Consider the following 14727-nt stretch of genomic DNA (forward strand, 5'->3'; position numbering starts at 1 on the left):
ATAAAATGGTTCCAGGATTCCCTTGGCTGTCCTCATTGCCTCCTTTCTCTCTCTCCCCCATTATAAATTCCCTCCTTTGGTGAAAAATTACATGCTTTATTCAAAAGCTGTGAAAGTGTTCTGATTTATCCCCACCACCTTTTAACAATGAAGCTCATCTCTTTAAACAGAATTTCTTTTTGGAATCATGCCAGCAATGCCCCCAAACCCCTGCTTTAGCCAGAGACTGACAGGGTAGTGCTCCAGATGTACCTTCTACACTGGATTGCACAGGCTCATATACAAGATTCAGAATGTACACAGCATCAGAAATAAATTCAGGTCAAACAACTTGATTGCATTAACTGTAAAAGCAATGCAATTTATCTTAATAGGAGATTTCTATTTAGCTGTACAAGTTTTAATTTTTATGCAACATTGAAAAGATAAAGGTTGATCTTGGGGCTTGGGACATTGGTTGAATGAAGCTCACTTTGATAAGATTTTTCAATCTTAATTAAGCTCTCTTTTTCTCTCTGCACCACATGCTCCCCCAACCTGCCTCACCTGCTTCCTCTGTACTTACTAGACATTCAAACACAACTGGAAAAATGGGACGATGTTAAGTTTCATGGCGATCGAAATACCAAGGGACATCCAATGGCAGAGAGAAAATCATGCTCATCTAGAACTGGATCAAAAGAGCTCTTATGGTAAGGTATTTTGATACCAGAAAATGGCCATTTATTTATCAACTTTATGAGTGGCACTGAAATAGCCAATGAGTTAAGTCAATCCAAATACTTGGCATCACATGTAACCCCTATATAACAATACCAATTACTGTGGCTTCTACCAATTCGAATTATTTCATCTCAACTGTCAAAAATTAATTCAACTCAGTCAATAAGTGTTTTGAGAGATTTGTAATTCAACATTGGTAATAATGTTCTGAATGTGTAACTGTGCTGATTAGTAAAACTAGGTGTATATGTGTATATACATGAGAATATTCAATATATTAAATAATAGTTAAATTTTTGCAGTTATAAGGTAGCTTTTTGGTTTGCTCAATCATCCACTATCAGATAATCAAATAATTAAGAACAGTGCATGGAAGCTTATGAGAAAATCTGGCCACCTGAGTTGTACCATATTTTTGAAGCTTCCTGAAGGGCAGTGTCCAGCGTCCGTCTCCTACTGCCCTCCCACATCTCCATTTATAATGAGATTTCAAATTCTGTATAAAGATAAAATCTCTCCTGAGACACTTGTTGGGAAGTTCTTCCCCCCACCAAAAACAAAAACAAAAAATATAATTTTTTTATGAAACAGAATTTTCTGTAACAAAAATGGTACTGCATTTATTGACTTTTTGCCCATAATTGAACTGAATTTTTAATCAAAGATAATAACACCTAGCACATTGTAGCCTCTACATTCTGAAAGTGGCCATTATAATAGAAATACATGAAACTTATCTTTATCATCAGAATTTTGATGAGAGCTTTGATATCATGGCTTTCAATGATCCAAATTACCTTGGTTTCTTGACTGGATTTATAGCTTAATTTTGTTTCTAGATGTACATTTAATTTCCTTAATGCATCCCTTATAGGTCCTCAGAGCACAGATCTCAACCAGAATTGAGTGGTGGAAAAAGCGCCCTCAACTCCGAGTCGGCTTCAGAGTTGGAATTAGTGGCTCCAACTCAGGTAACAAAACTGATTATTCAGTGAACACATCTTTTCCTGTATATAACATACAGCATAAATGTTTTATTTTCATTTTGTACAAGAAGTTTGAAGTATATTTTATACATTGCGTTTCATGTGCTGTTTCATTCAGTAGCTATCTCAATGCTTAAAATAGCTGAAATATAGGTATATATATGTATATCTACACATTTGGCTGGAAAATGTGTTAATGAATTCACTGTGTACTTAGCACTTTTTCCTTGTTCTATCATTTACTGTTCTATTATTTTGTAATATAAAATCTGTTCTACTCTATTATTAACACGGTTTACATAACAGAACTCAATGGAGAGGAAATTACATCTTGAGTGTTCATTCACATCTATGCCCTGTGGAACATACTACACATTGGTACCCTGACTGTCATATTAAAATAAATGTCATACTGAGAAATATATTATTATAGTATTAGAAGTCATGATGATGATAATAAGAGCTACTATTTGTGAGTGCCATTAAGTATCAGGGACTTTACATATGTTTTTTAAGTGTTATATATAATACTCAAATAATCCTGCGAATTATTATTAACCTCACTTTAAAGATACTCTTTAGTCTCAGTGACGTCAAACACATTTTCCTGGGACACTCAACTAATTCACTGGTGGAAGTAGGGTGTGAACCAGGTCTGTCTGTCCATTACTTGAACCTTAAGTTCAGTTTAACTGGCTGTTTTGTAACTAGTTATCTCCTATGATTAAGACCATATCTCAGCCGGGCGCGGTGGCTCACGCCTGTAATTCCAGCACTTTGGGAGGCCAAGGCGGGCCGATCATGAGGTCAGGAGATGAAGACCATCCTGGCTAACACAGTGAAACCCCGTCTCTACTAAAAATACAAAAAATTAGCCAGGCGTGGTGGCAGGCACCTGTAGCCCCAGCTACTTGGGAGGCTGAGGCAGGAGAATGGCGTGAACCCAGGAGGCGGAGCTTGCAGTGAGCCAAGACCATGCCACTGCACTCCAGCCTGGGTGACAGAGCAAGACTCCATCTCAAAAAAAAAAAAAAAAAAAAAAAGACATATCTCCTATGATTCTAAGAAAGCCAAAGTCATTCTCAATCTTTTCATTCCCTTGAACACTTTTAAAGGCCTTGATCTAAAACCACAAAGGTATCATAAGGTGTGTGCATCCAAGTTCATGCATTCTACAATCCAGTTGAGATGAGACTCAGTGTTTAAGCAAAATAAGCGTAATAAAATGAGCAACAGAAATTTTCTTGAGCTTACTAGATGTTGAAACCAAAAGAGGAAATATACTATCTGAGGTGAAATAAAGAGATAATTATAATAATAGCAGATATTATTGAGTGCTATGATAAGGACTTCTTACATATTAACTCGTTTTTTTTCTGTTAAATAACTGGATCAGATAAGTTCAATTTTATAGACAGTGAAACTAAGATAACAATGAGCTGAAGAAACTTGTCTGTGGACCCACAACTAGTAAGTGGCAGAGAGAGGGAGGACACAGACAGACGAAATCTTCAGCAAATAGAAGGCCTCTGGCAACTTTTCTAAGCCACCAGCAGCGCCCCCGACAAACACCTGAGCCTCCACAAGGGAGGACCATTACTGCTCCCAGATCTTAGCTGGAAAACAAGTCCACTGACTTCCTGAACAAATAGCCCTGCAAACGTCAATGAATTGTAAATGTAGCATGAAAAGGTAGTTTTTTCCTTTGTGCTCACTCTAAATGTATTTATTTTTTAAAAGAAAATGTATAGTATTTACTATATCAGAAAAACATTTCTTGATAAGTACAGTAGAGATATAGGCTCAGCTAAAGTGATCGGTACTGTTTCATAAACTGGAATTCTTGGAACAATTTAATGTAGCAATAAAACGTTTGTTTCTAAAGCCGGTGAGACTTGGCACAGGTAGGCTGTTCTACAAGGAGCTGAGGTGGAAAATCAGCTGGTGTCCCTGGTTGCCATAGAGACCCAGGATACATTTATCTTATTATTCCAATGACTGCTATTCTCCTGCTCGTTGTCTGATTTCATCCCACCAAATTGTCCTTCCTCTTACCCATCAGTACACCTTACTTTAAACAAAGACAAAGTACTTTAGGAAATTTTCTCAAGACGATATTGTCTCCAAAACGTAGTTTAAAATGCATATGAGAGTTTTCTATCTGGACAAATCTTAATGAATCCTTTTAGAGAGTTATCAATTATTTGTAAATAACTTACTCTTTATTTGTTTTTTTAAAAACATTGCATGTTTACTTATGCATATTTGCCTAGACTAAAGAAATTCATAATCTCCTAGCTTTAATTTCAGCCTATGGTTAAATTAGGAAGATTTCATGAATTTGGGACTTAATAGATCTGAAACACCAAGTCACTCAGACAGCAAGAGAATAACCTGATCAATCTACTTGCAATAAAAACAAAAATATGTTAAAAGAAAAATCTCACTGTGCACAGTGACTCACACCTGTAATCCCAGCACTTTGGTAGGCCAAGGCAGGTAGATCACTTGAACCCAGGAGTTTGAGATCAGCCTGGAATACATAGCAAAACCCTGTCTCTATAAAAAACACAAAAATTAGCCAGGCATGATAGCACAAGCCTGGAGCCCCAGCTCCTCAAGAGGCTGAGGTAGGAGGATGACCATGCCTGGGAAGCAGAGGCTACAGTGAGCTCAGACTGAGCCACTGCACTCCAGCCTGGGAGACAGAGGAAGACCCTGTCTCAAAAAAAGAAAGAAAAGAAAAACCTTAGGCAAATTAAATTTAACAGAGTAACTAAGCAAAGAACAATTCACGAATCAAGCAGCCTCCTGAGCCAGAGTAGGCTCAGAAAGACTCCAGTGAAGCTACAGGAAGGAAGATTTACAGAAGGTAAAAGGAAAGTGATGTCCAGAAAACTAAAATGAGGAACAGAAACAGCTGTACTGGTTGCAGCTTGGCATTTGCCTTATTTGAACACGGTTTGAACAATTGCCCCCCTTTGATCAGCCAAAACTGTGTGACTGGCACAGGAGTAGGTTACAGTTTGTTTACACCTCCATTTAGGTTATGGTTCACTGTGTACAGAGAACTCTTTAGGTTGAACTTAAAATATGTAAGAAGTTGATTTAACAATATACTGTTAGAAGCATAACAATATATTGTCTTTTAATATATGAACTATTTATACAGATAAAATCATGAAGGTGGTATAAAAATTCACCTTAAAAGTATAACTCAGATGGGGCCAGGTGTGGTGGCTCACGTGTGTAATCCCAGCATTTTGGGAGGCCAAGGTGGGTGGATTACTTGAGGTCAGGAGTTCAAAACCAGCCTGGGTCACATGATGAAACCCCATCTCTACTAAAAATACAAAAATTAGCCAGGCCTGGTGGCACATGCCTATAGTCCCAGCTACTCAGGAGGCTGAGGCATGAAAATTGCTTGAACCCGAGAGGCAGAGGTTGCAGTGAGCCAAGATTGTACCACTGCATTCCAGCCTGGGTGACAGAGCGAGACTCAGCCAAAAAAAAAAAAAAAAGTATCACTCAGATGGTTCCCAGGAAAATCAAGGAGATGTTTTCTTCTCTTTCAAGCCAACATAAATTATCTAAGGCAGTAACCCGACAGGTGAAGACCTATTTACAAAATTCCTTTAAAAGTTGTATTTCAGAATCACAAAGAAAATGGAAGCTCACAATGTGAATAACTAATGTTTTCAAATTTTCTTTATAAGACGAGGAAAAGGAAAAACATAGTCTAGCCTCTTTCAAATAGTGTTTTGAATGCTATAGGGATAAAAGGAATTTTCTTTCCACCTCTGGAAGTTTTGATAATTTGAGTCTACAAAACAAACTGATTAACAGGAGAAAAGGCATGCCAACAGATTGATGTGGAAGCATGCAGAGAGTCACACAAAGTATGAAACTCAGAGAAGGGCCGGATGCTTGGAGCCTAAATATCCTCTTCATAGAGGAGAGAGAAGTAGGGAATGATGGTACTTTTAGAGGAAGAGTAAATGATTTTTAGGGGAAATGAAGGGGCCTGAAGAACAGACAATAGCCTTGTAACTGTAATAGGTTCATCACCCAATGCAAGTCAGTTAGCCAAGACACCAAGTTGCAACAGAGAAAGAGGTTTGATCATAGTGTCACAAAACAAGGAGATGGGAGGAAACCTCAAATCCATCTCCCCGAGGAGTTTGGGGCTAGGGGTTTTAAGGGTCTTGGAGTGGGCAGAAGTGTGGAGATCATTAACTGGTTGAAGAGTGCAGGGCGAAGCTATTGGACAGAGAGATGAAGAAGCTGTGTTCTCATGCTGATCCCATTCCTCTGTGGGGGTCTTCAAACTGGTTGCTGGAATTCAGGGTCTGAAGAATATCTTAATGATCCTTAAACAAAAGCCCTGTGATCTGAATGTCAGAGATCCTGTCTGTAGGAACAATGAGGATATAAATGGTCTGTATCTACTGCTATGTGACTTTTAGCCACAAGGAAATGAGACAAAGTGCAGCCTTATTAATGCTTAATTGTCACCATATTTCTGTCCAGAATCTGGCATGCAATTCTTGTCAACCCTGTGGGGGCAGTTTCAGCCTGGGGTAAGGTTCATCAGAGTGCCCTTCGATGAGCCAAAACTCCATGATTTGCACAACAGTAGGTTACACAGTCTGTTTACATTTCCATTTAGGTTATAGCTCACTATGTACAGAGAAATCTTTAGGCTGAACTTAAACTATGTAAGAAGTTGATTTATATAGATGTCTATATATAACAAAAGCCATATTGGGAAGGCTGATCTTTACCATGTGTTATAATCCATATTTCATTCTCAATCTTAAACCAGCAAGTCTGGGCACACTGCTAAATTGCAGAAAAGTTTCAGGATCTTTAACGGAGTTGGTGCGGTGTCAACTCTAGTGTTCCTTCCTGGGAGTTAATCTTCTCCGATGAGATTGCATTTCTTCTGGAAACTTCAGAGAAAGTCCCTACCTGTGCTTTAGGGGAGGCAGAGGGGCAAGGCACAGGGGAATGGGAGAAGGTCAGAGACACTTTGGTTCTGAGGCTGCCTCTTTAGCTCAAAGTACCTGGCATGTCCAAGTACCATGTTTTAGGGTACCATTTCTCGGAGCCCCAAAAATACACTAATCAGGGTGACTGGAGATTATAATACATTATATAATCTCTGTATTTTTAAGAATAAAGTTTCCTGCCACTTACCCAAACTGTGTAACTAATATTCCCTGGAGTTAATTGTTTTTAAAATTCATATATCCCGAAAAATTAGAAAACACTTGAAGAATTAAGAAGAACACAGAATGTAATATAAAATTACCTTTCTCCACAAATAGGTTAAGATAGTGATTAGTGAGGCAAAAGAAAAATAATTCAGCTTCTGCTGGAGGCCTTTTTGGATTTGGACACTTGGAAGGGTAACTCCAAGACAGGCTCTTACAGACCTCAGTTAGATTTTACTGGGCTGTGCAGCAGCCAGCTCTTCAAGTGCCAAGTTACAATTTTGTAACTCACTGATTTTGCTGACTTTGGCACAGTAAATGCTTCCATTCATATAGTCTTAATTCCAAACCAGAACAATTTAAATTTTGGCAATACCCTGAGGGGACCAAAGCCCTTGGTCCCCTAAAGGTTCGCTGAAAAATCACTGACATGAGGCAGATTGATTAACAGGAGAAAAGGCATACAAATATTCTTAATGTGTATACACAGGAGCCCTCAAAATGAAGACTCAACCCCCCATTGAGGTACAGAAGCTTATATACCATCTTGAGGTTGCAGAGAGAATAGTGGCTCATAGCATGGCCAAAAACAGGTTTTGGTTGCAGGACAGGTTATGGGAGGGAGAAAGGAAGAGGCTTGGCTAACAAAGGGGGCCTTATTATATAGATGAAACCTCTGGCAGGTAGGAGTCTCAGAGAGGATAGCTGGTAAATGTTTCCTTTCAGTCCTTTAAAGGTGTCACTCTCAGTTAATCTTTCCTAGATCTGGGCAAAGGAAGTGCTGGTTGCATTAATACAGATTCTCCACAGATCTACAGACGCGAATTTCCCCAACAAAAGACAGCTTTGCAGGGCCACTTCAGATTATGTCAAAGAAATATATTTTGGAGTAAAACATTTTGATTTCCTTCAATCCCAAACCAGAGCAATTTAAACCTTAAGTGCAGGTATGTTTTCTAAATTTCTAAAGGAGTAATGTAAAAGGAAATGTACATTAGTAGCTGTTATTTATCACATACCTACTTCTTATGTGTAATACGAGATTATATTTTTATATATTATTTGGAATTCTTACAATAACTTTGGGAGTAATATAATCCTCATTTCACAGAAGAAAAATACATCTTAGAGAGCGAAATTTTCCCCAGGTGACACAGCTAAAGAGGAGAGGATCCAGGATTCAAATCAATCCATTAGTTCCTAAAGCCTTTGTTATTGGGCTGGGCACGGTGAATCATGCCCATAATCTTGGCACTTTGGGAGGCCGAGGCAGGCAGATCCTTGAGCTCAGGAGTTCAAGACCAGCCTGGGCAACATGGTGAAACCTCATCTCTGAAAATAAATAAATAAATAAATAAATAAATAAATAAATAAATAAAGTCTTTGTTTTTAACTACAGACCACCTCCTATCAGCCACATCCTGCTTACCCACCAGAGATAATTCACAATTTCCCTTCTCACTGCAAACTCTGATTATTCCTTACTTTTACAAGGTTGATATGAGTTAAGTAATTTTAAAGAATGTGTATCACTTTATTCCAGAATCTTTGTAAAACAAATTAGGATTGTCATCTGATTTCAGGCCATACACAATTTTGTGCCTTCCTCTCCCAAAATGATTCTCAAGTCCTTACTTTTAGAAGTATTGATGGCTCCCGTTTCATTCCATTTCACTTCAACAAATGTGCTTGAATGTCTACTCTCCGCAAGGCAAGGAAAAAGTTGGAAAGATGAGTTAGACTAAAGCTGAGATCTTTGTGTCTAACAAAAACAATTAGATACACTGTCAATGTTAATAATTTTGCTTGCTGGAATATAGCACAGGAGCCACTTCAACATGGCTTTTTCTCTCTAGGCCACACACAGTGGGTGATTAACGAGGAGGGAATGAAACAAAGATGAAAGTAAGAAAGAAAGAAAGAAAGAAGGCAGACAGGTAGGAAGGAAATCTGAAAGACCACTTCCAGCACAGTGGGAAATCTGTACACAGTACATTCTCAAATATTTGTGGAAGTGGAAAGATAAGGGATCCTAGCAAAAAAGGAAAACAACTAATCAAATTTAACAATGTGGAAGTAGCAGCTGAAGTTAATTAAATGGCAGGAAAAAAATACCCAAAATTTTATTCTGGATCATTTTTAAAACTAGTTTCAATAATAGTTTTTAGTTTTGCCCAATAATAGACTGTTCACAAATCGTCACTTATTTGCCTCAATGTTCTGCAACATAGAATTTTGTAGTTAAAGGGAGATGAGGACTATAGGCTGCCATGCCTTGTAAACGCTGTAGGAATTGGCTCCTTTACATACAAGGGACAGTTTTTTGTGTGTATTTTCTTTTCTTTTCTTTTCTTTTTTTTTTTTTTTTTTGAGACAGAGTCTTGCTCTGTCGCCCAGGCTGGAGGGCAGTGGCTCGATCTCGACTCACTGCAACATCTGCCTCCCGTGTTCAAGCAATTCTCCTGCGTCAGCCTCCTGAGTAGCTAGGATTACGGGCGCCAGCCACCACGCCTGGCTGATTTTTTTGTATTTTTAGTAGAGACAGGGTTTTGCCATGTTGCCCAGGCTGGTTTCAAACTCCTGAGCTCAGGCAATTTGTCCCCCTCGGCCTCCCAAAGTGCTGGGATTACAGGTGTGAACCACCGCGCCCGGCCGCGTGTACTTTCAATGACAAATGTTTGTTGACTGTTTAAGGAAAAAAAAAATCCTGAGTATTTCAACAAGGGAAGTGTTTAAATGATCTATTCTAGTATAAGACTCCAACTAGTCTCTGCCAACCATTAAACGAAAGTACTCTAAAAGTCACACCTGATAGGCACTAACCAGAAAGAGAATAATGAAAGCAAAGTTGTATTGAGCACGTTTAATGTCCTATGTAAGGTGTATTTACATGAATTGTTGTAATCCGTCCTTATAGGGACTCAACATGCGAACGTACACTTCACAGATGAAAATAGTTTAAGTAACTTGTCCAAGGTCACCAGGTAGTAGTAAATGGGAAAGCAGGATTTGGCCTCAGGCAGTCTGACTCCAGCGTATGCTTTTAATGACCATGTTATTCTGTCACTCAAGGTCTGCTAGTTGTTATATTTTTCTTTTCTACAGTTAAACAGATTCCTTTTTCTCCTCCAGCAATAATATAAAGGCAATTGTATGAGAAGCTATTAACAATGGTCATTGTGGTTAGCCAACAGAGTTTTGCTAGAACAACCACAGCCACAAATATAGTAATTTTCAAATTATAATTTTGATCACAATCATAATTTTGAATAAAGAAAATAAAACACAGCATTCCTTTAAATTTTTTTAAAAATTCTTTCTTCTCTTTCTTTACCTAGTGCTTATCATTCAGAACAATCAGCCGTCTTCTTTGGAGAGTGTAATATCCTACAATCCAATTAGGTTAAATCAATTAAAATGCCATTTGTAAACCCAAGGTGTTTCCAGGAGCTTACTAGAGCTGCGGAGTATTTTTCAAAATCATGTAAAGGAGAAAAGAAATGCCTACATTAGAGTACATTTGTGAACTATATACACATAATGCCAATATCTAGATCAGAGGTTTTCTGTGTAGTTCCCTAGCCTAGCACTGTCAGTATCACCTGAGAACTTGTTAGACATGCAGATTCTGGGCCTTACCTCACACCTACTGAATCAGAGTCCCTCGGAGTGGGGCCTAGCAATCTGCATTTTAACAAGGCCTTCCAGTGATTCTGATGCCCACAAAGGTTTGGAAATCACTGTGCTGTCAAAACAACTGCAACTCAAATTTATGAGTGTAATGTGTAGTTGTTTTGTTTACCATACCTTTATGTAAGTGCTAAGCAATATAACCAGTTTATATGCATTACTTTTATATATGTGTGTGTATGTATATATATATATATATATGTGTGTGTGTATATATATATCTTCCCACAGCTTTTGCCTATGATTAAATTTTTTAAAAAGTTTGCATTGAAAGGAAGGCTGATCTTTACCGTATGTTATAATCTGTATTTCATTCTCAATCCTGAACCAGTATGTCTGAGCACACTGCTAAGTGGCAGAAAAGTTTCAGGATCTTAGCAGCATACTAATCACAGTTTGAAAACTGCCTCTGTGTACCTTCAGTGTCTACTGATCTTTGATGGCATTTATCTTATACTTCCTTGGGCAAAAGAAATGGTTTCAAAATGTGACATAGATAACACTCGTCTTAATGATAATCTAAGGCCTTCCTAAAAATATGGAAAATAACACTTCCCTAAACAGTAATTGTACTATGAAAATAAAATTTCATTTACACAGTAAGATTCTGTTTGCACTTGTTGTTTTAAGTAGTAAAGAGAAGATGAACTGTAAGCCTAGAATTCGGAGAGATTTTTCTCTTCTTCCAGTGCCCTTTGCATCCTGTGATGTGCGGTGCAGCTGGTGCATGAAACACTGTTGAAGGAAGGAAGCCAGGGATGGTAATGGAGTCCTGTTAGGTCAGGCTTCACAGGAAAGTCAGGTTGTATCTTACTGGTGAGAAGTGCCTGCTAAGAAAAGGACTTGCCTTGGGACAAAAATATTAGTGCTTTCACTTTCTTCTGCTGCCATTCATTGGTCATTCATGGCATTATACAAATGCACAAAGATTTTTTCTTTTTTATTAATTCATTTTTTACTGACAAATTATAATTTTTATATTTATCACATAAAACATGATGTTTTGAAATATATATACTTTGTAAAATGGCTCAGTTGAGCTAATTAACATATGCATTCGCTCATGTACTTTTTTTATGGTGAGAATACTTAAAATCTACTCTCTTACCGAGTTTCAAAAATATCATACACTGTTATTAAAGATAGTTACCATAATGTGCCATAGATCTCTTGAACTTTTTCCTCCTATCTAACTGAAATTTTATATCCTTTGGCCAACATCTCCCAAACCCCTCAACCTTCACCTCCAGCCCCTGGTAACCACCATTCTACTCTGCTTCTATGAGTTCAAGTTTTTTTGATTCCACGTGTAAGTGAGATCACATGGTACTTGTCTTTCTGTGCTTGGCATATTTCATTTAACATACTGTCCTCTAGGTTCATTCACGTTGTCACAAATGAGTTTTTCTTTCTTGTATAAGGCTGAATAGCATTCCATCATCTGTATATATCACATTTTCCTTACTCTTCCTTCCATCGATAGACAGACTGATTATCTGTATCTTGGCTATTGTGAATAATGCTGCAATGAACACAGGAATTAAAATACTGCTTAGACATACTGATTTAATTTCCTTTGGATATTGTATTAGTCCATTTTCCCACTGCTGATAAAGACATACCCGAGACTGGGTAATTTACAAAAGAAAAGTTTAATGGACTTAGAGTTCCACGTGGCTGGAGAGGCCTCACAATCGTGGTGAAAGGCAAAGAGGAGCAAGTCATGTCTTACATGGATGGCAGCAGGCAAAGAAAGTGCTTGTGCAGGGAAACTCCCCCTTATAATACCATCAGATCCCATGAGACTTATTCACTATCATGAGAGCAGCACGGGAAAGACCTTCCCCCGTGATTCAATTACCTCCCACCAGGTCCCTTCCATAACACATGGGAATTCGAGATGAGATTTGGGTGGGGACACAGCCAAACTGTATCAGACATACACCCAGTAGTGGAATTGCTGGATCATGTGGTAGCTCTTCTTGTAGTTTATTGAGGACCCTCTTCCTGTTTTTCATAATGGTTGTACTAATTTGTATTTCCACCAATGGTTTACAAGGGTTCTTTTCTCTCCACATCCTCTCCAACACTTATCTTTCATCTTTTTGATAACAGACATACTAACAGGTGTGAGGTGATATCTCACTGTGGTTTTAATTTGCGTTTCCCTATGATTAGTAACGTTGAACATTTTTTTCATATATCTATTGGCCATTTGTATATCTTCTTTTGAGAAATGTCCATTCAGGTCCTTTTTCCATTTTTAAATCAAGTTGTTTTCTTGCTGTTGAGTTAAGTTCCTTATATATTTTAGATGTTAACCCCTCATCAGATGTATAGTTAGCAAATATTTTCTTCTATTCTGAGGGTTGTCTCTTTATCGTCTTGATTGTTTCCTTTGCTGTGTGGAAGTTTTTGAGTTTGATGTAATCCCACTTGCCTATTTTGCTTTTGTTGCCTATGTTTTTAGTGTCATATTTTAAAAATTCTTTGCCCAGACCAGTGTCCTGTAGCATTTCCCCAATGCTTTCTTCTGGTAGTTTCATAGTTTCAGGTCTTATATTTAAGTCTTTAATCCATTTTGAGTTGATTTTTGTATATAACGTGAGAAAAGGGTCTAATTTCATTGTTTTGCATGTAGATATCCAGTTTTCCAAGAACTATTTATTGAAGACACTATTCTTTCTCCATTGCGTATTCTTGGCACCTTTGCAGAAAAATAATTAACCATAAATACATGAGTTTATTTCTAGGCTCGCTATTCTGTTCCATTGGTTTATATGCCTGTTTTTATGCTGTTATCATGCCATTTTGATCACTATAGCTTCGTAACATATTTTGAAGGCAGATAGTATGAGCCCTCCAATTTTGTTCTTTTTGCTCAAGATTGCTTTGGCTATTCAAGGTCTCTTGTGAGTCTATACGAATTTTATGATTTTTTTTCTTTATGTGGAAAACATCATGGGAATTTTGATAAGAATTGGGCTGAATCTATAGATTGCTTTAGGGAGTGTTTGGGAAATTTAACAATATTAATTCTTTCAATTCATGATCACAGGATATTTTTTCATTTATTTGCATTTTCTTCAGTTTCTCAGAAAGTTTATTTCTTACCATGTGTCTACACTTGAAATTTTTGTTTATTTTATTAATTAAGGAACCAACAGGAAGACAGTAGAGTTGGTTCCAAAAGCAAAACAATGAGGAACAGAGCTTTATATAGCCAGTTGGGAAATAAATGCCAAAATGAGTTTCCTTAGTTAGGTACAAGATTGGCTAACTTTCTACAAGACAATAAGATATCACCATTGGAGTTAACATCTCTACTAGGTTACACATCCTAATGACTAAATCCTAAAAGATTGTGAACTATCTTCCCCTTTATATTTGTTTATATTTGTTCATCAGATATATTGTAGCCCAAAAGTGTCAGATCAGGGTTGTAGTTGGCTGAATGGCGGCCAGATATAGCAAAATACATGATTAAATTACAGGTTTTGGGAGAAGGAGGCTTTCCTGAACTATTTGGGTGGGCCCTAAATGCAACCACATGTACCTTATAAGAGTAAGGCAGACGGAGTTTTGAGAGACAAGAGGAGGCAACATGGAGTGACGCAGTCATAAGCCAAAGAATGCCTGAAGCTACTAGGAATTGGGAGAGGCATAGTGCAGATTCTCCCCCAGATCCTTCAGAGGGAGCCTGGCCTAGCTAATGCCTTGATTTTGGAATTCTAGTCTCTAGAACTTTGAGAGAATAAATTTCTGTCTTTTCAAGGCAACGAGTTTGTGGTAGTTTGTATTTGTTACACCAGTCATAAGAAACTAATACAAGGATCGAGAAGACTTAGAAAATTCTCTTATATGATATCAAGAAATCATACAATCTCAGTTTGCTTCTTTCAAAGTTGGGCATACATTTTTCTATCACGAGTTCTTTTGTTTTTGCAATGAGTATAAATTGGCTGCCACAACCCTGGAGTACAAGAAATGTCTTATTATTTTTATTTACTGATATTAAATCTGGCTCTAAGACCCCACTTGCCAGGATGATATGATAGTTGGCTTCACTTTTATGTTTCACGTCACCCTCCCTGTGTCAGTGTCTGGGTTAG

At 37.7% G+C, this 14727-nt stretch overlaps 1 protein-coding gene across 7 annotated transcripts in view; it reads left to right on the forward strand.

The window, feature by feature from the left end:
- Positions 1-14727, forward strand: part of PEX5L (peroxisomal biogenesis factor 5 like) — a 249398-nt gene that overhangs the window by 162924 nt on the left and 71747 nt on the right. For all 7 annotated transcript variants that reach the window (XM_037988531.2, XM_037988534.2, XM_007972010.3 and 4 more), the window contains 2 exons: positions 569-692; positions 1598-1694. In XM_037988531.2, the coding sequence (XP_037844459.1) occupies positions 569-692; positions 1598-1694 (221 nt within the window). The remainder of the gene's footprint in view (positions 1-568; positions 693-1597; positions 1695-14727) is intronic.

This window comes from Chlorocebus sabaeus, chromosome 15 (assembly GCF_047675955.1).
Source record: "Chlorocebus sabaeus isolate Y175 chromosome 15, mChlSab1.0.hap1, whole genome shotgun sequence".
NCBI classification, from domain to species: Eukaryota; Metazoa; Chordata; class Mammalia; order Primates; family Cercopithecidae; genus Chlorocebus; species Chlorocebus sabaeus.